The 25592-nt window shown below is 37.2% G+C and overlaps 1 protein-coding gene across 1 annotated transcript; it reads left to right on the top strand.

Moving 5' to 3' along the window:
• On the top strand, nucleotides 1-25592 carry CTSS (cathepsin S). Its single transcript, XM_045544964.1, has 8 exons — nucleotides 1-256; nucleotides 1554-1680; nucleotides 8003-8125; nucleotides 10781-10933; nucleotides 12856-13083; nucleotides 14215-14380; nucleotides 16807-16909; nucleotides 25141-25592. Exons 1-8 carry the CDS (start codon nucleotides 231-233, stop codon nucleotides 25238-25240), a joined length of 1026 nt encoding a protein of 341 aa, XP_045400920.1. The 5' UTR covers nucleotides 1-230; the 3' UTR covers nucleotides 25241-25592.

Below are 25592 nucleotides of genomic sequence, written 5' to 3'. Positions count from 1 at the left end.
GGGGTCTTCCTGATGGCTTCTGTACCCATTTTGTCCCCAAGGCCATAGGGAGAGGGCTAGAGGTAGCTGATCTAGTCAGATTTTAAATGAAACTGAAATGAAAGTTCACTTCCTCATTGTGGGTACCTCATGTGACAAGTTCCAATTTCTTTTTAAAGTCAATTCGACTGAAGTTTCCTTGTTGCCTCTGAACTCTTTGGAGAGAGCTCACAAATTCAAGCACTCTTCCCATGGGAGCACCTGCTGGTTCCATCACGTAAGTACTGTTTTGTTCTCCTTCTCTCTTTGGTCTTTAAATGCTCTGTTTACATTTTTTAGCTTGCTCTGCATGCCAGGTTTTAAATCTTCGGTTTCAGGAAGTAAACTAAAAAATCATGTCACTTAATTTGCCTCTTCTCTTTCTGATTAAAAAGACTCCATTTTTTTTTTTTTTTTAAAGTTAGTGTTTGCTTGAGCATCTAAGTTGAGGCTGAAACATAGCTTTCTTTGGAATATAATTTGAAGGTGTATACGGTTCATTACAAATGTTTTGAATTACAAAGAAATGGAAAAGAAAGTAGAATCCAGTTTGAGGGAACTAGTCACTGAATTTGTGTTAAAGTCTCTTTGAATTAAACCTAGAAGTGGTGTTTTAAAGAGTAGTTAATTGCTTCATTTGAAATACATATTTGATCATTGAAAAAAAGTTTAAAAAGGAAAATTACCTAAGGATGTGAAAGCAATAAATGGGAGTTGTCTTTTAACTATCCCTAAAAGTTGTAGATATTTAAATAGACCAGCTAAGAAGAGCTCATGTATTCAAAAATTCAGAAGATAAACTGATTTTTCAGAGGTTTGTCCTCTTCTTAAGGATAATTTTTTTCTTTTTTTTTTGGAAAGAGGATTTCTCTTGATTAGATTTGTTGGCAAAGCCTGGAAAATCCCTGCTTTTTAATCCTCTAGGTGTGTCTGATTTACCAGATGCTGGAAAATTTTTGAAAACTACTTTTTAAAGTGTTACTAAGTATTGGAAGTAGTATTTCAGACATAAATCTGCAGTTATTCCCTGTGATTATATACCCCAGGAAGTTTCCTGTGTAATTCTGATTTATAATAGTCATCCCTTTGATAGACTTTGCATTGCTATTTTTTGTTAAAAAGAAATATGGTCGGCCGGGCGCGGTGGCTCACGCCTGTAATCCTAGCACTCTGGGAGGCCGAGGCGGGTGGATCACTCGAGGTTGGGAGTTCGAAACCAGCCTGAGCGAGACCCCGTCTCTACTAAAAATAGAAAGAAATTATCTGGACAACTAAAAATATATATAGAAAAAATTAGCCGGGCATGGTGGTGCATGCCTGTAGTCCCAGCTACTTGGGAGGCTGAGGCAGTAGGATCGCTTAAGCCCAAGAGTCTGAGGTTGCTGTGAGCTAGGCTGATGCCACGGCACTCACTCTAGCCCAGGCAACAAAGTGAGACTCTGTCTCAAAAAAAAAAAAAAAAAAGAAAGAAAGAAATATGGTCACAATATATGCAGCTAATAGCTACACTTACTATGTTACCTTTCCTTAAACAGAATGAAAAGGCTGGTTTGGGTGCTCTTGGTGTGCTGCTCTGCAATGGCACAACTGCATAAAGATCCTACCCTGGATCATCACTGGCATCTCTGGAAGAAAACCTATGGCAAGCAATACGAAGAAAAGGTAGATGGGATTGTCACTCAAGCAACACGTTTTTACATGAATACCCTGTTTTCTACCTCTCAAAATTACATTCTTACAAGCAGTGTTTTCAATAAATATTATGCACTCATTTTTTGACAGATACTGTTCTCAGTACTACATAGCAGGAAACAGAACAAAGGTCCCTAGCACTCTGGGAGGCCAAGGCGGGAGGATGGCTTGAGGTCAGGAGTTGGAGACCAGCCTGAGCAAGAGCCAGACTCCAGCCACTTGGCCTAACTGCTGGCATCTCCCTTCCTTTTCTTTGGGATGCCAGGCCATCTCTCTGCTCTCCTCCCCCCTACCCCTCTCTCTCTCTCTCTCTCCCTTTCTCTGTCTCATTCTTTCTGTCCTAAAAGATAAGATAAATTTTACTTTTATAACTTAAAAAAGAAAAGAGCAAGACTCCATCTCTACAAAAAAAAAAAAAAAAAAACTAGGAAAATTTAGCTGGGCGTGGTGATGCGCGCCTGTAGTCCCAGCTACTCAGGAAGCTGAGGCAGGAGGGTCGCTTAAGCCCAGGAGTTTGAGGTTGCTGTGAGCTATACGGATGCCACTGCACTATAGCGGGGCTGCAGAGCGGGACTCTGTCTCAAAAACAAAAACAAACAGAAAAAAAAAAAGTTCTTGTTATTATGGAGCTTATATCAGAGAGGGAGAGACAGTAAGTAAGTAAATAAATAAGCATATATGCAGTATGTTAGATGGTAATAAGTGCAGCAGAGAAAAATAAAGCAAGGCCTGGAGAGTAGGAAAGGCCCTGAGGGGTGGTGGTGAGAATTCTATGGATGTGACAGGATAGTCAGGGAAGGCCTCACCAAGAAGGCAACGCTCAGACAGAGAATTGATGGAAGCTGGAGAGCAAGTCTAATAAGTAATGGAGTTAAGGTTGCTGGCCATGGGAAACAGAGTGCAAGACTCTGAGGAAGGAGCACATTTGACATGCTTGACAAACAAAAGGGCCGTATTACAGTCTCTGGTACATTGAAGTGCTACCAGATACTGTTTACTGACTTTCATTTCCCACTCAGTCCTTCTGGTTTTATTTCCAAGCATACTCATTGGTTGATTTTAAGACCTTAACCCTATTGCTTCAAATAGCTAAGTCTATAACTATAATATCTCTATGTTTGTAAGCTAGCCTCACATATTTGGGTATCTGGTGTATTATTTTTGTATAAAAATGACACTCTAAGTTTTCTTTTTATTTATTTATTTATAATTAACAAATAATAATTGTATATATTTATAGGATACAAAGTGATGTTATGACACATGTATATACTGCAGAATGATTACACTAGACTAAATAACATATCCAACACCGCACTCACATACTTATTCTTTCTTTGTGGTGAGAACATTTAAAATCTACTCTTTTAGGCTTGGTGTGGTGGCTCATGCCTATAATCCCAGCACTTTGGGAGGCCTAGGTGGGAGGATTGCTTGTGTTGAAGAGTTTGAGACCAGCCTGGGCAACATAATGAGACCCCGTCTCTACAAAATTTAAAAATAAAATTAAATCTACTCTTTTAGTAATTTTGAATATACAATACATTGTTAACTATACTCACCATGTTGTGCAATAGATCACTAGGACTTATTCCTCCAGTCTAACCAAGACAACGTACCCTTTGACTAACATTTCCCCTTTCCTGGTCCACCCTCCCCTCAGCCTCTGGTAACCACCATTCTATTCTCTACTTCTATGAGTTTGACTTCTTTTAGATACCACATGTAAGTGAGATCATGCAGTATTTGTCTTTCTGTGCCTGGCTTATTTCACTTAACGTAATGTCCTATAGGTTCATCCATGTTGTTGCAAATGACATAATTTCCTTCTTTTTTAAGGCTAAATAGTATTCCATTATGTATATATACCACATTTTTTAATTCATTTATGTTTTGATGGACACTTAAATTGATTCTATATTTTGGCTATTGTGAATAATGCTACAATGAACATGGGACTGCAGATATCTCTTTGACATACTGATTTCATTTCTTTTGGATATATACCCCAAAGTGAGATTGCTGGATCATATGATAATTTGATTTTTAGTTTTTTGAGGAACCTATATACTGTTTCCAAAATGACTGTACTAATTAACATTCCCACCAACAGTGTAAGAGGGTTCCCTTTTCTCCATATCCTCACCAACACTTATCTTTCATCCTTTTCATAATAGTTATTCTAACAGATGGGAGGTGATATCTTATTGTGGTTTTAATTTGCATTTCCCTGATGATTAGTGAAGTTGAGCATTTTTTTTCATATATATATTGGCCATTTGTGTGTGTCTTATTTGGAGAAATGTCTATTTAGGTTCGTTGCCCATTTTATAATAGGGTTATTTGTTTTCTTGTTATTCAGTAGTTTGAGTTTCTTCTATATTTGGGATATTAGCCCCTTATCAAATGTATGACTTGCAAATACTTTTTCCCAATCTATGGGTTATCCCTTCACTCTGTTAATTGTTTCCTTTGTTGTGCATTAGCTTTTTAGTTTGATGCAGTCCCATTTGTCTATTTTTGCTTTTGTTGCCTGGGCTTTTGGGGTCATATCCAAGAAATCATTGCCTACACCAATGTTGTGGATATTTTCCCCTATGTTTCCTTCTCATAATTTTATAGTTTTAGGTCTTACATTTAAGCTTTAATCCATTTTGAGTTGATTTTTGTATGTGGGGTGACATGAAGTTTCAATTTCATTCTTCTACATGTGGATAGCTAATTTCCCCAATATCATTTATTAAAGAGAGTTCTTTCCTTATTGTGTGTTCTTGACACTTTAGTTGAAAATCAGTTGACCATAATGCATGGGTTTCTTTCTGGGCTCTTTCTCCTATTCCATTGGTAATGTGTCTGGTTTTTATGCTAGTACTATGCCTGTTTCAATTACTATTAGCTTTGTAATATATTTTGAAATCAGGTACTATGATGCCTCCAGTTTCATTGCTTTTGCTCAAGATTACTTTGGTTATTTGAGGACTTCTGTGGTTCCACATAAATTTTAGGATTTTTTTTTCTATTTCTATGAAGAATGACAATGGAACTTTGGTAGACGTTGCATTGAATCTCTAGATTGCTTTGGGTACTATGGACATTTTAACAATATTAATTCTTCCAATCCATGAACATGGAATGTCTTTCCATTTATTTGTGTCTTTCATTCCCTTCATCAATGTTTTATCATTGTTTATATACAGATCTTTCACCTCCTTGGTTAAATTTACTCCTAAATATTTTTTATTTTTTATTTTTTTTATTTTTATTTATTTATTTTTTTGAGACAGAGTCTCACTCTGTTGCCTGGGCTAGAGTGAGTGCCGTGGCATCATCCTAGCTCACAGCAACCTCAAACTCCTGGACTCAAGCGATCCTTCTGCCTCAGCCTCCCGAGTAGCTGGGACTACAGGCATGTGCCACCATGCCTGGCTAATTTTTTCTATATATATATTTTAGCTGTCCATATAATTTCTTTCTATTTTTAGTAGAGACGGGGTCTCGCTCTTGCTCAGGCTGGTCTTGAACTCCTGAGCTCAAACAATCCGCCCGCCTTGGCCTCCTAGAGTGCTAGGATTACAGGCATGAGCCACCGCGCCTGGCCTATTTTTTAAATACTATTGTAAATGGGATTGTTTTCTTAATTTTTTTTCAATAATTACTGTACAAAAACACTACTGTTTTTGTATGTTGATTTTGTATCCTGCAACTTTACTAAATTCATCTATCAGTTCTAATAATTTATTTGTTGACGTCTTTAAGATTTTCTATAGGATCATGTAATCAACAAACAAAGACAATTTCACTTCTTCCTTTCCTATTTGGATGCTTTTTATTTCTCTTTCTTGCCTAATTACTCTGGCTAGGATTTCGAGTATTATATTGAGTAGAAGTGGTAAGAGTGAGTATCCTTGTCTTTTTCCAATCTTAAAGGAACGACCATCAATTTTTCACCATTGAGTATGGTATCACCTGTGATCTTATCATATATGGCCTTTATTATGTTGAGGGGAATTCCTTCTATACCTAATTTGTTGAGAAGTTTTTTTTTTTATGTTTGTTTGTTTTGAGACAGTGTCTTGTTCTGTTGCCTGGGCTAGGGTGCTCACTGTAACCTCAAACTCCTGGGCTCAAGAGGTTCTCCTGCCTCAGCCTCCAGAGTAGCTGGGACTACGAGGTGCACACCACCATGCCTGGCTAATTTTTCTATTTTTTGTAGACAGAGTCTTTCTCTTCCTCAGGCTGGTCTTGAGTCCTGGCCTCAAGCAATCTTCCCACCTTGGCCTCACAAAGTGCTAGAATTACAGACATGAGCCACTGCACCTGGACGGTTGAGAGTTTTTATCATGAAAAGTTGTTGAATTTTGTCAAATGCTTTTTCTGCATCTGTTGAAATGATCATATGGTTTTTTTAGTGGTGATGAATTTCACCCTCAGCCCCTTCCTTTTAGGACAAGATCCCTAATTTCAAGTTTGACTAATGTTAGGTGTGCACTTAGCACAACTATCTGGTTAAATGAATGCACTCCTTCTTTTTACTAATTCCAATCCCTCAGGAGAAATGAACATGACTTTTGATTAGTATCCTACCTTTATAGTTTATCTCAAAGTTTACTTCTTTTTCCTTTTCCTGTACTTAGATTTAGTTTTCTTTACTCCATTTTTTCCAATTTAGTGATCTGAAGTATGCCCACCATGCATGGCCATTATGTCCATTAATGAGGTAACAGTGAAATCTTGCTCCAAAGGGGAGAGGTGTGCATCCAGACTTGCTACCTGGTACCTAGAGCTAGAGTCCGGACATGGGCTCACCCACTCCATGAAATAAGGCAGAACAGAGTTTTTCCTGGCTGCTGACTGGGGCTATAGCTTATTGGAAACTCTGGCCTGTGTGGGGGATGTTCAGCTATTTTAGGAGGCACCATATATATTGTATTCTATGTAAATGAATTTCCTGGTGGACAAGAAAATCATTAGCCAGCATATGAATTCACTTTTGATAAAATTAAAATAATAGGACCAAAAATTACTTTTAAAAAACCATATAGGCCAGGCGCGGTGGCTCACGCCTGTAATCCTAACACTCTAGGAGGCCGAGGTGGGTGGATTGCTTGAGGTCATGAGTTCGAGACCAGCCGGAGCAAGAGCGAGACCCCCCGTCTCTACTTAAAAATAGAAAGAAATTATCTGGCCAACTAAAAATATATATAGAAAAAATTAACTGGGCATGGTGGCGCATGCCTGTAGTCCCAGCTACTCGGGAGGCTGAGGCAGTAGGATCACTTAAGCCCAGGAGTTTGAGGTTGCTGTGAGCTAGGCTGATGTCACGGCACTCACTCTAGCCCAGGCAACAAAGTGAGACTCTGTCTCAAAAAAAAAAAAAAAAAAAATCATATAAAGGAATAACATCCACAATAATGAACAAGAAATTGTGAAATAAATGATAAATCTAGATCAATGAATTTCCAGACTGGAAAGAGTTGGACAGAATCAGTAATCTGAAAGATAGTACAGAGGCATTCACTCAGAATGCAGCACATAGAAATAAAAAGAAAAATCTATGAAAATGCAAGTAAGAGAGATGACAGAGTTTGAGGCTGCAAAATACTTCTGACAGCAGTTTCTGAGGAAGACAGTTAGATGGAATGGCAAAGAAACAGAATACAAAGAGATACTAGTTGAGAATTTTCCAGATATGAGAAAAGGTCCTGAGTCATCCAGTCAAAAGTATCCCGGACAAGATAAATAAACCCACACCCAGACACATGTAATGAAGTTGCAAAATATCAAAGAGAAAGAAAAAAATCACAAAAGCTACTGGAGTTAAAAACAGAGGTACAATAATTAAGTTTTACAACAGATCTCTCCTCTGCAGCAAGAGATAAGAAAAGATAATGCAGAAATAATCTCAAATAGCTGAAGAAAAATAGCTTGAAATTTATAATCAGCTAAACTGTTTTTCAAGAGTGAAGGTAAAAAAGCCATTTTATAAAGATCTATAAAAATGAAGAGAATTTATCATCTACAAAGGGTATACTTCAACAAACATCAGTTTTAAGAAAACTTTTTAGCTTATTAAGGAAATTCATTATGTATATCATAAAATAATATTAATCACTATCAAAGCCATTAAGAGCAAGAATTAAGATTATTATATGATTTTAGCAGTTATACTGGATATATTCATTGATTTGCATGGTCTCCAGTAGATGCACATTTAGTAGAATGCTTCATGAAATGCTATCTTCGTTATTGAACAGGATGTAGTATAACTATGTTCTTTTTCCTTATATTTTAGACTGAGGAAACAGTACGGCGTCTCATCTGGGAAAAGAATCTAAAGTTTGTGATGTTACACAATCTGGAACATTCAATGGGAATGCATTCATATGATCTAGGCATGAACCACCTGGGAGACATGGTAGGAAAATTACAAATAATCCTCCTATCACGTCTGAGTAAGCATAATTTCTGTCTCCCCCGAAGCAGTTTGAAGGTAAACAACAAAACAATGATAAAGGAGAGAGTATAGCTATATAAGTACAAAGTTAGCAAACAGTAGAATTTAAGGACATAAGAATTTGTATAGAGATTCCTTATTTGGTTCTACTTTGACCACTTTCTTTAACAAATCTCTTATTTAGAGGAAATTTTAAATTCATAGACTACTATTACTTTTATTTTTTATAAATTCTAGAAAGCACTGCCTAAGGATTATTGGCAGTCTTTTATAGTAAGTTGTCATACTTATGTAAGACTTAATTGACAATTTAATATGATCCACCTGCTTTCTTAATGGGAGCATGTGGGTATTTAATAACACAAATAATCTCCCATTAGTTTTTTTTTTTTTTTTTTTTTGAGACAGAGTGTCACTCTGTTGCCCAGGCTAGAGTGCCGTGGCATCAGCCTATCTCACAGCAACCTCAAACTCCTGGGCTCAAGTAATCCTCCTGCCTCAGCCTCCCAAGTAGCTGGGACTACAGGCATGTTCCACCATGCCCGGCTAATTTTTTATATATATATTTTTAGTTGTCCATATAATTTCTTTCTATTTTTAGTAGAGACAGGGTCTCCCTCTTGCTCAAGCTGGTCTCGAACGCCTGAGCTCAAACGATCCTCCCACCTCGGCCTCCCAGAGTGCTAGGATTACAGGCGTGAGCCACCTCGCCTGGCCCCATTAGTTTTTAAATTCTGTTCTACCCTACAAAACTTTAACACTGTCACCAAAGTTAAGAAGGGAATAACCTCGGTAGACCAAATTCCTTCTTAAATGCAGGAATCTCCTTTGTAATTCTTTCTGACAGGGAAAACCAGTTTAGTCCACTTTTTGGACAGAATAATTTCTGCCTTGCTTTGAACCAATAATCTGCCTCCTCGTAACTTCTAGATTTTACTATTTTCTTTTTTTCCTTCCCAGTAATGGTGCCTAACTGAGATGCTAATGCAAAGTGCAAGACTAAAGGGACCCAAATAATTCACCCCACCAGATAGTAACAGAACCTATGTTGGTCACAACTACTGCTGGTTTTTCTCAGTTTTAAAATATATGTACAGTTAGAGTTATTAGGATATTAGAAAGAAGGCTATAAGTGAAAGGGATATATAGTCACGTGCCCCATAACGACATTTCAGTCAATGATAGACTGCATATACAACTGTGGTCCCATAAAATTGTAATGGAGCTGAAAAATTTCTGTCACCTAATGATGTCGTAGCTGTCATAAGGATATAGTGCAATGCATTACTCGCTTGCGGTGGTACTGGTATAGACAAACCTACGGCACTATCAGTCATACTAAAGTCCAGCACATAAACTTATGTCCAGTACATAATACTTGATAATGATAATAAACAACTATGTTACTGGTTTATGTATTTACTATACTATACTTTTTAATGTTATTTTAGAATGTATTCCTTCTACTTACGAAAAAAAAATTTGGCCCAGCGCAGTGGCTCATGCTTGTAATCCCAGCTCTTTGGAAGGCTGAGGCAGGAAGATCACTTGGAATTCGAGACCAGCCTGTGCAACATACTAAGACCTAGTCTCTACAAAAAATTTAAAAAATTTGCCCAGCGTGATGGCACAGACCTCTAGTGCCAGCTACTCGGGAGGCTGAGACAGAAGAATTGCTTGAGCCCGGAAGTTCAAGGCTGCAATGAGCTATGATGACACCACTGCACTCCAGCCTGGGCAACAGAGTGAAACCCTGTCTCTTAAAAAAAAAAAAGTTAACTGTAAAATAGCCTCAGGCAGGTCCTTCAGGAGGCATTCCAAAAAAGGCATTTTTATCATAGGAGATGACAGCTCTATGTGTATTATTGCCCCTGAAGACCTTCCAGTGGGACAACACGTGGAGGTGGAAATAGTGATATTGATGATCCTGACGCTAGGCCTATAGGCTTAGGCTAATGTGTGTGTGTGTGTCTTCATTTTTAACAATAAAGTTTAAAAAGTAAAAAATATTTAAAAATAGAAAAAAGCTTATAGAAGGATATAAAGAAAGAAAATATTTTTGTACAGCTATACAATGTATTTGTATTTAAAGCGAAGTGTTATTACAAGAGTCAAAAAGTTAAAAAAATTAAAAATTTTATGAAGTAAAAAATTATAGTGAGCTAAGATTAATTTATTATCAAAGAAAGAAAAAACGTTTTATGAATATACTCTAAATGTACAGTGTATATGAAATAGGGTGCAGTAATGTCCTAGGCCTTCCCATTCACTCACAATTCAGTCACTGACTCCCCTAGAGCAACTTCCAGTCCTGCAAGCTCTACACAAGTGTACCATTTTTTATCTTTTTTACCATATTGTTATTGTATCTTTTCTATATTTAGATATGTCTAGATACATGAATACTTACCATTGTGTTACAATTGCCTACAGTATTCAGTATAGTAACATGCTGTACAGGTTTGTAGCCTAGAAGCATAGTCTATCATATAGACTAGGTATGTAGTAGGCTGTTCCTTCTAGGTTTGTGTAAGTATACTCTGATAGCCTAACAAAGCATTTCTCAGAACATATCCCCGTCATTAAGCAATTCATGACTGTGTATTTGCTTTGTAGACCAGTGAAGAAGTAGTGTCTTTGATGAGTTGCCTGAAAGTTCCCAGCCAGTGGCAGAGAAATGTCACTTATTATAAGTCAAGTCCTAATCAGAAATTGCCTGATTCTCTGGACTGGAGAGACAAAGGATGTGTTACTGAAGTAAAATACCAGGTGAGTATTATCATCCCAAGCCTCTGCACCCTAGATAGAGCTCTCTTCTTTAAATGCTTATTCTAGCTACATAATTTGGCAGTGAACCTTATAGTCCCTTATGTTACTTTCTAATTATTTTTGTTATTCTTGTGTTCCCAACTAAATTGTAATCTCCTTAATGGAAAGGATCACATATTATACTTTATTATACAATTGGCCTTCCATATCTGTAGGTTCTGCAACCACAGATTCAATTAACCATGAATCAAACATATCTGCAAAAAATTAAAAATATTATTAATTTTAAAAAATAGTATAACAACTATTTACATAGAATTTACACTGTATTAGGCATTGCAAGTAATCTAGAGGTGATTTAAAGTATATGGGAGGATATGCATAGGTTATATCCAAATACTACCTCCTTTATATAAGAGACTTAGCATCTGTGGATTTTGGTATCCTTGAGGGTCCTGGAATCAATCCCCTATGGATACTAAGAGACAACTGTATTCCCCACAGTGCTTTTCTGAGTGGTTATAGAGCCACCTTACACAAAACTGTGAACTAACAAATAGGTCTTTAAGACAGACTTTTAATGCTCATATTATCTATTGGCTGCACCGGACCATCCAGGAAGCCAGTTGCTTGAGAAGCAGTGTTACGTTTGTGAGAGAACCGTGATCAGGGAGTTTCTCTCTCCATCTCACTTATAAATTTTAGAGTCGAAGGAGAGGAAAGAACTAGAGCTACAGTGGCCTATAAATAGTACCACTCAAGTTAATTCATGGCTAGGCTTGCATTGTTAGAATATGAAATACGTGCCCTTCAGGTGTCTCAGGAAAATTTAAAAAATTAAAAAAAAGAAGAAACAATGAAATATGTGCCTTGTAAAAACAACTACAAAAGTACTAAATTAGTTAGAGATAACTAAGGTTAAAACACATGTTTCACCTTCGCAGTCAGGGTAAGGGAGAAGAATCAGAGCATTCTGAGCAGATGACCCAGCTTGTGACCAATGAAAAAAGTCAACATTTATTAAGAAGTGAATGATATGCTCAGGAAGAAAAGTCCAGTAAAAGAGTTAAAAAAAAGAAAAAAAGGTGAATGGTACTGCTAATCTTTTATTCTTTTCCACCTACATATTTTTCTTTCAACTAATTTTGGGTGTCTTACCCAAGCTTCTCTAAAATAAAACCTTGGGAAGACCCAATAAACTACATCTTTAGGTGTTAACTGAGTAATTTAATGAGCTCCTTTCCTGGGTGCTCACATTTTAATGAGCAATTTTGCTTTAACCAAAGGCAATTCCAATTTGCTTCCTTTGGGTAGAGAGAGGGTGGAAGGTTGGGAGGAGAGAGGGAGAGGGAGCAAGAGAAAAAACACTTATTATGGGTCTAGACACTGCATTTTTTAAAACTAAAAGTAGCTTTGTGTTTTGCTGTTTATGCCTTCTTGTAAAATATCTTTTGATCAGAAAATTCTGAGGATAACAATGTTTGAAAAATGCTAACCTAGGATTAAAGCTCTTATGTTTCAGGCATCATTTGGCAGGAGGAAGTGCATTTTAGGTCAAAGAAATCATCCTAGCTCCTCTCAAAATCCCTTTTTGTAGGCATCTATCTCCCTTACTTCTAGGTGAAAATCGGTGGGATTTGGTATATGCTCAGTGAGTACTATTTGTTAACATATTTGAAGACGGTCATTATGCTCTGAGTTTTGTCATTTGCAAATCTCCATCAAGGTTAGACCTTGCCTAGAGAACAATCAAGTATTTAGTCTTCATTGCCATTGTCTAAGAGTGAAGGAAATTGTAATGGGGGAGCTCTTCCTGGAACTAGTGACAGGCCTGACATAGTTGGGAGTTGTCCAGTTTGTGTTATGGAAGTCATCTCTACTTATTTTCTATGATTGCCTTTGTGACCTTCCGTCTGTTTTAGGGTTCTTGTGGTGCTTGCTGGGCTTTCAGTGCTGTAGGGGCCCTGGAAGCACAGCTGAAGCTGACAACAGGAAAGTTGGTATCTCTCAGTGCACAGAACCTGGTGGATTGCTCAACTGAAAAATACGGGAATAAAGGCTGCCATGGTGGCTTCATGACAGAGGCTTTCCAATACATCATTGATAACAAAGGCATCGACTCAGAAGCTTCCTATCCCTACAAAGCAATGGTGTGTCTCAAGCAAACTTTTTGTGCTGTCCTATGACTTCATGCTATACATTGACTGGCTGCACTGGACTGGACACCAGGGCAATTACTTGACAGTCAGTGTTGTATGTGTGAGAGAATCCCAATCAGGAATTCCTAAATTCTCAAGAGGTCTCTTTCTTATGCAGTAGTCTCGTAATGTATCAGTAGTGCAATGTTTTTAAATAAGCAAGTAGCATTCATGCTTAAAAACAGGCTTTAAGCAAACTATCCTCAAAATTCTTTCTGTATATTTGCCTGATATTTAAACTTTTTTCTCCTGCAGCCTCCCATGATCAACCTTATTCTCTGATCATCAACCACATCATTCTTCCACCTACTAATAAGCTAAATAATGTTTTCCTCCTCTTTGCAAGTTGATTACACGTTTTGTTAAATAAGTATTATGCCCATATTATGGAAAATTTAGAAAAGATAAAAATATCATTCAAAAACCTCCTACCTTAACCACTATTATTTTGGTTTATTTCTTGCAAGTTCTTTTCCTATTAAGCATCTAAAAAACATAGCTGTACATACAACAAACATGAATTTGTAACCTCTCTTTTCCCACTTGAAATATTTAATTTAATTTATTTTTTTTTTGAGACAGAATCTCACTCTGTTGCCAGGGCTACAGTGCCATGGTATCAGCCTAGCTCACAGCAACCTCAAACTCCTGGGCTCAGGCAATCCTCCTGCCTCAGCCTCCTGAGTAGCTGGGACTACAGGCATGTGCCACCATACCTGGCTAATTTTTTCTATATATTTTTAGTTGTCCAGCTAATTCCTTTCTATTTTTTTAGTAGAGATGGGGGTCTCGCTCTTGCTCAGGCTGGTCTCGAACTCCTGAGCTCAAACAATCCACCCACCTCGGCCTCCCAGAGTGCTAGGATTACAGGCGTGAGCCACTGTGCCTAGCCATCACTTGAAGTATTAATATGAATGTTTCCTATTTTATATGGTATTTGTAAGCCATCATTTTAACGGCAGATCATCTTGCAGGCTTTATGTGATCAAAAAGATTTTAAAGCTAGACTTAGGATAGTGGTGATTTATAAAGGAAAGTGAAGTATACTTTTTAATCTGATTTATACTTTTTTTTTTTTTGCAGGATGAGAAGTGCCAATATGACTCAAAAAATCGTGCTGCCACATGTTCAAAGTACACTGAACTTCCCTATGGCAGTGAAGAGGCCCTGAAAGAGGCTGTGGCCAATAAAGGACCTGTGTCTGTTGGTATAGATGCAAGTCATCCTTCTTTCTTCCTCTACAGAAGTGGTAAAAATTCAGATATGTTATGCTCTTGTTATATATGCTGCCCTTGCACTAAAAGAAAAAATGTCCTGCCCCATCACTCCACTTCTGAAAGTTTAGATGGGTTAAACAGAATCCTACATTTCATATAAGTATTTTATACCTAGTTCTAGTCAGTAAAGTAATACTTACCAAAGCTTATCAACCTTATATGCCGGCTACTATGCTAAATTCTTTGTGTGTATTAGCTCATTTAATCTTTACAATAACCCTAATTTATGGGTGAAAAAAACTGAGTCTTAAAGGGGTTAACTCACCTAAGATCACACAATCTGAAAGTGGTTGGGCTGGTATTAAAAACTATGCAGCTTAACTCCAGAACTTGCACTTTTAACTACCAGAGAGACTGCGTAGTGTAAGTGTAGCACAGCGGTATATAAGGAGGACACCTAACTATTTTTTTAAGCTGAGGCTTAAAAATATTATAGTCAGTTATACAAAACTGAATATTTCCTAAGCACCCACTAAGAGTAGAGAACATTGTGTCAGACAAAATAGAAGGCTGTAATATATTTTTAAACCTCATTAAAGAGCACTTAATCTACTAAAGGATGAAAATGTGTGAAAACAATTAGGAATACAAGCATACCTCAGAGGTATTGCAGGTTCCATTCCAGACCACCTCAATAAAGCAAATATCACAATAAAGTGAATCACACAAATAGTCTGGTCTCCCAGTGCATGTAAAAGTTATGTTTACATTATAATGTAGTCTATTAAGTGTGCAATAGCATTAAGTCTAAAAAAACATATCTAAAAATATGTCACTGCTAAAAAACACTAACGATCTGAGCTTTCTTTTGGGAGGGCCTTATCTCAGTGTTGATGGCTACTGACTGATCAGGGTGCTGGTTGCGGAAGGTTGGAGTGGCAGTGGTTAATTTCTTAAAATAAGACAACAATGACATTTACTACATCAATTGACTCTTCCTTTCACCCATAGAATTTTCAAAATTGAAGTCATTCCTCCCAAACCTCTGCTAGTTTCAAACGTTCTTCTCCAGGTTCCTCACTTCTCAGCCTTCATAAAATTGAAGAGGGTTAGGGTTTCTGGATTAGGCTTTGGCCTGAGGGCATGTTATAGCTGGTTTGATGTATCCAGACCACTAACATTTTCTCCATATCAGCAATCAGGCTGTTTTTGTTTTCTTATCATTCATGTGTTCACTGGTGTAGCATTTTTAATTTCCTCCAAGAACTTTTCCTTTGCATTCACAACTTGGCTAACTGTTTGGCACAAGAGGCCTAGCTTTCAGCCTATCCCAGTAGTCAACATACCTTCCTCAATAAGCCTAATCTTCTAGCTTCTGAGTTAGAGTGAGAGAGGCTGGGCACGGTGGCTCACGTCTGTAATCCTATCACTTGGAGAGGCTGAGGTGGAAGGATCGCTTGGGACCAGGAATCTAAGACAAAACTGAGCAAGAGGGAGACCCCATCTCTACAAAAAGTAGAAAAATAAGCTGGGCATAGTGGCACGTGCTTGTAGTCCCAGCTACTTGAGAGGATTAAGCATCATAGCTCACTGCAACTATGATTACGCCACTGCACTCTAGCCTGGGAGACACAGCAAGATGCAGTCTCAAAAAAAAAAAAAAAATTAAAGAGAAAGAGAGATGTGATTCTCACTCTAACTTGAACACTTAGAGGCCATTGTAGGGTTATTAATTGGCCTAATTTTAATATTGTTATGTCTTAGGGAACTGGGAGGCTCAAGGAGAGGGAGAAAGATGGGGGAATGGCCAGTGGGGGAATGGTGGAGCAGTCAGAACACATATAACACTTATGGATTAAGTTCACCATCCTGTATGGGTGGGATTCATGTTGCCCCCTCCCCCAAATTGCAATGGTAACCTCAAAGATCACTGATCACAGGTCACCATAACAGATACAATAATCATGAAAAAGTTTGAAATACTACAAGAATTACCAAAGTGTGACACAGAAACACGAAGTGAGCACATGCTATTGGAAAAATGGTGCCGATTAACTTGAAAGATGCAAGGTTGCCACAAACTTTCAATTTGTAAGAAATGCAATATCTGTGAAATGCAATAAAGCAAAGTGCAATAGAACATGGTATGCCTGTATACACAAAGAAATACAGTAACTGCATAGAAGTTAAAAAATAACTAGAAAAAGTGGTGGTTTATCAAAGGTTTCTGAGGGAACTGTGATTGGATTGATGCCAAATTTGGCAAGAAAACTGACAGATATAGCATTGATGGCAAAGAATTATGAGCTCTAAATCATTTAACATGACAGTACATGTTCCTAACATTTTAATTAACCTTGATATGTATCCAGAACAGTCTAATAAAAAGTAACATTTCAGATGTCTTTTATTATCATATAGAATTCACCCTTTTCCCTGACTCATATTTTCTTCTCAGGTGTCTACTATGACCCAGCCTGTACTCAGACTGTGAATCATGGAGTACTAGTGGTTGGCTATGGAAACCTTAATGGGAAAGACTACTGGCTTGTGAAGAACAGGTAATATATTTGCACTTTAATGTATATTTAATTAAAATTAGGAACCTGAGGGAGCCTCAACAAAGACTCTCTTGTGATTTATATCATGATGATCATGATATTGACAATGATAAGCTTTATAGCTTCTTACAAAATGACCTAAATTATTCCCTACCCCAATTTCCTCACTTACTATTCTGCCTTCATCACTTTGTTTTCATGACTTATCTTCTACAACACTTCTCTGATCATTTCTTCTCAGCCTCCCTTATGAACACCTATTACTCTGCTGCCCCAAATGTTGGTATTTTCCCCAGAGCTCTGTCCTCTGCCCATTACTCTTCTTATTCTGCTTTTTCTTGGGTCCCATCATCCCACTCTTAGAACTTTAACTATAACTTATATGCTGATGGCTTTTGAATCTCTAGCTCTAGCTCTGACACCTGCCCAGAACTTCAGACTTATCTGGACATATCCACTTACATATCTTAAGTCTCTCCAAACTCAGTATTCCTTGGGGAATTTAGTACCCTCTCTACCATACTGCTTCTCCTTCAGAATTTTCCATGTCAGTACATGGCAACATCTCACACACAGAGTCACCCAATAGTATACTATGGATTCATCCTAGACCCTTCTAGGTCCGATCAAGCAACAAACTAGTGAAACTAATTTTACCTCATTATGTTGTTTATTCTGTCCCTCTTCATTTCTTCTATTACTGCTCTAGTTCACCTCTTGCCTGGACTATTGCTGTAGCCTTCTAACTTGTCTCCTTACCACTCTCTTTTTTCCCCCTTTACTCTCTAATCCATCTTTCATACTGCTGCCAAACTGATTTACCTAAAATATGAATGAGTCTGGGCTTATAACTCTTCTACTTAGTACCATTCAGTGTAAAATTCAAGTTCCCTAATAGAGAAGACAAGTCCTCCGTGCCATAGTCCTTACCTGCCTTGCCAGCCTCAACTCCTGGCATTTGCTGTCTCATACTTTTCACTCTAGTTATATTGAAGTATAAACAGTTAAAGTTCCCATACAAACTACCTTATCTTTAATATCTTTGTATCTTGACTATGTGTTCCCTCTGCCTAGAACATCTTTTCTCCTCATTTGGTTTTTTCCTCCTTTTCCTTCAAAAGCAGCTCAGTCGTTATCTGTCCCACAAAGTCTTTCCTAAATCCTTGGGCTGAGCAAAATGTCTTTTTTTTCCTGTGCTGCCAAAATGTCCTGTGCATACTGGATCATAGCATTTCATGCATTATATTTAAATTATATGTTTGCCCGTCTGTCACAGAGATTATGTCTTGTCTTTCTGTCCTCAGCACTGCCCATGTAGCACCTAATGGCCCCTTGATATATGCCTTGAACTGATATCTGTATAATTCACAGACAAAAGCAATATAACTTCTAGAGGGGAAAAAGAGAGGAAATATGAAGAGTTGAGTTTTAAGCACACTTGAAGTTTCTCTTTTTTTTTTTTTTTTTGAGACAGAGTCTCACTTTGTTGCCCTGGCTAGAGTGCCATGGCATCAGCCTAGCTCACGGCAACCTCAGACTCCTGGGCTCAAGCAATCCTCCTACCTCAGCCTCCCCGGTAGCTGGGACTACAGGCATGTGCCACCATGCCGGGCTAATTTTTTTCTATATATATTTTTAGTTGTCCAAATCATTTCTTTCTATTTTTGGTAGAGACGGGGGTCTCGCTCTTGCTCAGGCTGGTCTCGAACTCCTGACCTTGAGCGATACTCCTGCCTCGGCCTCCCAGAGTGCTAGGATTACAGGCGTGAGCCACTGCGCCCGGCCAGAAGTTTCCCTTTATTTTAGTTTCCTAGGGTTGCCATAACAAAGTACCACAAACTGAGTGGCTTAAACAACAGGAATTTGTATCTCTCAGTTTCAGAGGCTACAAGTCTGAGATCAAGGTGTCAGCAGGGTTAGTTCCTTCTGAGGGCTCTGAGGAAGAAAATGTTTGTAGACACAGAAAGAAAAATACTAAATGATCTCACTTATATGTAAAATCTAAAAAAGTTAGACTCATAGAAACAGAGTAGAATGGTGGTTGCCAGAGGCTAGGGGATGGGGGCAGTCACAGGGAGATATTGACCAAAGAGTACAAACTTTCTCTTCTAAGATGAAGAAGTTCTAGAGATCTAATGTACAGCATGAGTCATGATAAATGTATTAATTGGTTTAATGGTGATGATTATTACATAATGTGCATATATATCAAATCATCACATTGTACATCTTGAATATATACAATATTTGCCAATTAAGTTTTTTAAAAAATTTGAAGAAAAATATTTGATGCCTCTCCCCTAGCTTCTGAAGTTTTGCTGGCAATCTTGGGTTTTCCTTGGCCTGTAGAAGCATCACCCTGATCTCTGCATCCATCTTTCACATGGCATTCTCCCTGTGTGTGTGTCTGTCTCTGTGTACAATTTTCCCTTTTTATAAGGTATCAGTCATATCAGATTAGTGCCCACACTACTGACCTCATCTTAATTCAACTAATTACATCTATAATAACCCTATTTCCAAATAAGGTCACATTCTGAGGCACTGGGGGTTTGAATTCCAACATGAATTTGGGGGGGACAAAATTCAACCCATAATACCCTTCAAATCTTTACTGGAAGTTCATAGTCTACAAATCACAAACAAAAAATGTGCTTTCCTACCTTTTCCATGTTGTGGCACACACAGAAGATGATAATGTTTGTATAGAACATTGGAAATAGCTGAGGGGACTGATGTCTTGGTTCACTGATAACCTATTCACAGCACTGATCGTCTTGGCTACAGACCAATGATACCTTTTTTGAATGAAGCAATACTTTCCCTCATATTTTACTGACTCCCTAAGGGGCTTCCTACAGTGGTGTTCTCAGGTCCCTTCTCTGTTGAAGCTGCTCTTCTTGAAGATCATCTATATCTTTTAGTGTTGAAATTCAAAACTTGTTTTCTGTACTCATGCGTTCAACAAGCATTTACTACGTATCCACAATGTCACTGGCATTATCTAGGCCCTGGAGATACAAAAAATAGTAAGAAACTATCCTGTCCTGAAGATGCTCACAATTTAACATGGAATTAGATATATTTTTAAACAATACAAAGCAACATGACATATTGTGGTATAATAATACACGCCTCAATGGCTATGGGACTATAGAGGAAGAGAAGCTTAACTGCCTAAAGCTCCACAGAGAAGACATTATTTGCATTAAGTTTTCAGATGAGTGGAATTGCTTATGTGTTGGAGGAGGAAAGTGTTTTGGAGGTTGGAAAGTTGTTCAGTGGCCCAAAAAGCATATACAATGGCCAGAAATGCAAAATATTTCCCTGCTTTATGATCTCTGTACTGCATTTACTTCTATGACATCTATGACAGCACTATCTTGATTCATTTCCCTACATCAGCTTTAACCTCATATCTTAGATTATTTTTTTCCACCTGCTTCTTACATGAGTTCACTATACCAAAGCAAATTCATCTGTTCCTTGAGTTTCAACTATTGCTGTTATGTTGATGATTCCCAGTTCACAATCACTAAAAATGACCCCTCTACTAAGTGACAGACTTTCCTGTCCAACTTCCACCTTGGCAACTCTGCTTGAAAAATCAAACTTCCCCATCTACTCCCCCTACTACCACTCACAACAATACATATTCTCACTCTCGACAAGTCTAAAAATTTCTTCTCTTCCTCCATTGCAACTCTCCCTTCATCCTCCATCCCTGAAAAGGATTTTAGAATAAGCTCATGGGAAAACCACTCCCTATTTTGGGTTATACATTCCCATCTTCACATTATTTTTTTTTAGTTTGTTATTTTTTTTTAGAGACAGGGTCTTGCTTTTTAGCCCAGCTGGAGTGCAGTGGTACGTTCACAGGTCACTGCAACCTCGCACTCCTGGGCTCAAGCCATCCTCCCGCCTCAGCCTCCTGAGTAGCTAAGACAACAGTCATGCACCACCATGTCTGGCTAATTCTCTCTCTGTTTTCGAGGCTGGTCTTAAATTCCTGGCCTCAAACAATCCTCCTGCTTTGGCCTCCTAAAGTGTTGGGGTTACAGGTGTGAGCCACTGCATCTGGCCCTATCTTCGTATTATTAAAGCTTTGGCATCATCTTGGGCTCCCCCTTCTCTTAACCCTCACAGCCCTGTCCATTCAGCCTCTGAATCATATTATAAAATATAAAGTATATTTTATCTTTTCCATTCCCAATGGCCCCACTCTAATTCAGATTCTGTTCTACCCAGCTATAGAGGTATCTTTTAAAATATAGATCTTGTCAATCCGTGCTCAAAAATTCTAAATGGTTCAACATTGTCATCAAAATAAAGTCTAAACTCCTGGCCAAGCATTCCAAGATCCCCATTATCTAGCTTTCAACATAGCTTTCTAGGCATTTCTTCCACTATATTCACATACTCCCACACTCATATTCTGGCCTCAGTAAGTTTATAGATACTTACCTACCTCTATTTCCTAACATGTGCCATTTTATCTTTCTGAAATGTCCTTGAAACCTATTGCTGCCTACAGAAGTCCCACCTGTCTTGGTGAAACGGTCACTCTTGTACAGTCTGATGAGAAAGGAAATTGTTACAATCCATCTTGAGAGCAATTTAACAATATAGAAAATGTTCATTCTTTGTCCCATTATTTCCATTTCTTCAAGTCTGTATGAATAAAATATTCCTAAATATGGGAAAACCGTCATACTCAGTTTATGTAAACTATAGCATTGTTCTTTAATAGTAAAAACTAGTAAAGAGCCAAAAATGCCTAACAATTGAGATACAATTAAATAAACTATGACATAACCAACTCCATGCATTAGAATTATTCAGACTACTACTAATAACCTAATATAATACTTGGAATATATATTTAAAAGAAAAAAGATACATATAAATAAAAAATTTAGGGCTGGGCATGGTGGCTCATGCCTGTAATCCTAGCACTATGGGAGGCTGAGGCAGGAGGATTGCTTGAGCTCAGGAGTTCAAGACCAGCTTGAGCAAGAACGAGACCCCATCTCTGTGAAAAAAAAAATTATATATAATATAAATATTAAGTTAAAAATAGTATGTCTAACTTCTCTGATATACATTATAATAAAGGACCAGAAGGAACTATACCAAATGTTAATAATTGTTACTAATAGTTGTATTTGTCTATCTTTATATATTTTCAAAATTATCTTTAAAAAGAAAGTTATTACTTTTAAAATGAAAAAGGTCATTAAAAATTCTATTCATTCTTCAAGACCTACCTCAAATGCTATCTCCTTCATACCCCATGCACTTAGAATTTTTTCTCTAATTTCTAAGCTTTAACCAATGCTTTATAAATTTTGTTATAGTATTTATCATATATGCTTTGTGTTACAGCCATTTCTATAAATCATGCTCCATTCACTAGAATGTAAACTTCCTAAAGGTAGGGTAGTCTCGTGTTCATTTTTGCATCTTCATTCATATATTAATTCAACAAACATATAACCTAACGTGACAAGCTAGGAACTAGGGATTTGGCAATGAAAAATACAGCTTTTTTCTCATCCCTCAAGATACTTACAGTCTAACAGAATCCTGGAAACAGGTAGGTGCATGTACATACCATTGCAATAAAATGTGACAAATGCTAAAATAGAGGGAGCATAAATTGCTGTGGAAGCATAGAATAGTACTTTGCCTAGCCTAGATAGTCAGGAAAAGCCTTTGAGCTAAGTTATTTAGCTAAATCTTGAAGGAAAAAGGACCTAACCAGGTGAAAAAGAGCAATCAGAGTAGAGAAAGCTAAATATGCAAAAGCAGAGAGCTGAGAAAAAGTAAATAAGTTAAGGGAACTGCATGTACTTTTCTAAAGGTTATATTATACAGTGCCTGTTAGAGAAAGATGCAAGCTACACAGGGACCAAATGATGAAACATCACAGCTATTGCTGGCACTAAGTCCTAACAAGGAGAGACTGAATGTGCACAAGAATTACAGGCTCCACAAAGGGTATACTAAAAAAAAAAAAATCTTCTTAGATTTTCAAATTTGTTCTTATTGATCTCATAAAAGGTTGAATTATGTGTCACTCCCAATGCTACCAAGTTAACCACAAGTAAAAGAATGTGGAGTTTTTCTCTATTTGATCTCTTTTTATATCTTTCTTTTGTTTATACTTAATCTTCTAAACATTGACCTATTTCCCTGAATTTTTCTCCCCTTTCTTTACATGGGTCAGGGTCTTTATAAAATACAATATAGCATAACGAGTAAAAACGTTAACTTTGAAACCAGGCAGATCTTGGTTAGAATCCTAGGTTTCTTTATTATCTGTATAAACTTTTGAAGTTATTTAACTTCCTTAACTTTTAGTTTCCTTATCTGTAAAATGGGAATAGTAGCCTCAAGAATGTTATAAGGATTAAAGAAGAAAATGCATGTAAAATACTCAGCACGTAGTGCCTGGCACATAGTAAGTGTCTGATAAATCATAGTAATTATTGTTATTATTTTTATTATTCCTTTGTATCTCTATGAAAAGAGCACTATGTGATGTAGAAAACCATGCTCTCAATAACATTTCAACACTAAATATAGTAATAAGTTTTACAGAATATTTTCATAATGTCTAACAATATAGACTAATGATAATTTAATGCCAAAGCATAACTGAGTAAAAATCATTTTATGGTGGCCAAAATGCAAAATACTGGATTGTATAACTCTCTGATGGTTTGGCTTAATCCAGAAATCAATGAAGAACAATGAACTACATATTATTCAGGGACATCTCCATAAATATTAACAGAGATCTTGAGGTTATACTAATTGGATAAGATCCTGAAGTATTTGGATAGTCTGTGCTGCCAATTATGGATAGATCCATAAATTTAGAAACCTAGCTCAACTAAAGATAAAATTGCTATCAACCTAGAAAAGTTTAGAAGCCTGACAAAGATACATAGTTGGCTAGAAGGCCACCTCAATCTAAGAGTCTTCCCACAAGATTAACCAAGGTTGCCTTTGGAAAAAAAGGGGTGGGGGAGGTTTTATAGAGATCAATGAGTAATCAAGGCCCCAGAGTTATTGGGCATAGGATTATTTAAATAAACCTGCTACTGGGCATAGTAGTTCATGCCTGTAATCCCAGAATTTTGGGAGGCCAAGACAGGAGGATCGCTTGAGACCAGGAGTTCAAGACCAGCCTTGGCAACAAAACAAGACCCTGTCTCTACAAAAAAATTAAAAAAAAAAAAATAGCTGGGACTGGTGGTGTGTGCCTGTAGTCCTAGCTACTCGGGTAGCTGAGGCAGGAGGATCCATTGAGCCCAGGAGTTCAAGGCTGCAGCGGGCTATGAGCGCCCTGCTGCACTCCAGCCTGAGCAACAGAGAGAAGTCCTGTCTGAAAAAGAAAAAGAAAAAAATCCTTTCTTTTGCAACATGGTGGTGATAGTAAATGGTATGGGTTTTTAAAATGCTAATTTACATACATGCTAATTTAAAAATGGGAACTGTACATCAATCTGTAAAATATTTTTGAAATCCTCTTAAGTCTATGAAATCAAAAAGTGAGAGAACCATGGAGCTCCTCTAACCCTTACCTGACACGTGAATTCCCTCTGCAACATCTCAAACAAGCTATGCAATAAGCCAGAGCTTAAACACGCTCAGTGCCAAAGAGCTCACCTCCTTACAAGGTAGCATATTCCATTTTTTGACAGCTTTATTTATGAGAAAATCTCAGCTCCTTTTCTAGATCAGAAAGCTCTTTCAGAGCTGCACTTTTTATTGTTTACTTTAGAATTCCCTGCCTTATCCCTTTTTAATAGTAGTCCCTCAAAATATTTCTTAATTGAGTCTCCAGAGGAATTTAAGTTTGATAGAAAATCATCACCCATGATACTATTATACAAAAAAATTAGAGATAAAGCCTTATGAAGGATAACAAAACTCTTTCCTTACAGGAAGTATATTTATAAAGTAGCAGGATTAACTGGGATGGATCTTATGTTGCTTTCCTTAGGTATTAAGTCTATTCATCAATATAGCACTAAAGCCTTTTAAACTATCCTTTACAAATTGCCCAAAATTCCTGGAGAAATTATTATATTATTTCATTCTAATCTTGTTTTACAGCTTTTCATATATGATCACTTACAGAAGAAAAGCAAAAAGATAAAAACTGATAACATGATTTGATTGTATTCATTTGTAATTTTGTGTTATTTCTTTTTTTAAAGCTGGGGCCTCAACTTTGGTGAACAAGGATATATACGGATGGCAAGAAATAGTGGAAACCATTGTGGGATTGCCAGTTTTCCGTCTTATCCAGAAATCTAGTGAATCTCTTCATTTTATAACAAGAAAGATGAAACCATTTCTCTTAACTTAACTCTTAACTTTTACCTGCTGTATCCAAAGGAAATCAGTGTGACATGATCTATGTATATTTACTGTACTAATTAAAAGATATAGTTTGACTCTTCACTTTTTAACTTGGCAGACATTGGGGAAAAAGTTTGCTAAGCAAATTAATAATACACTATAGATATAACTATGAGAATTATTCAACCTAAGACAGTCTGTGTTTGTCATTGTTTTATTTTATACTCTTTGTCTTTTTAAGTCCCCTAATAGCCTTTTGTAATGTGATGGCCCAAAAGTGCTTAATAAATCTGTCATTTCAAATTTC

The sequence above is a fragment of the Lemur catta genome, chromosome 3 (genome assembly GCF_020740605.2).
Source record: "Lemur catta isolate mLemCat1 chromosome 3, mLemCat1.pri, whole genome shotgun sequence".
NCBI classification, from domain to species: domain Eukaryota; kingdom Metazoa; phylum Chordata; class Mammalia; order Primates; family Lemuridae; genus Lemur; species Lemur catta.
This window is presented reverse-complemented; position numbering and strand designations above follow the sequence as displayed.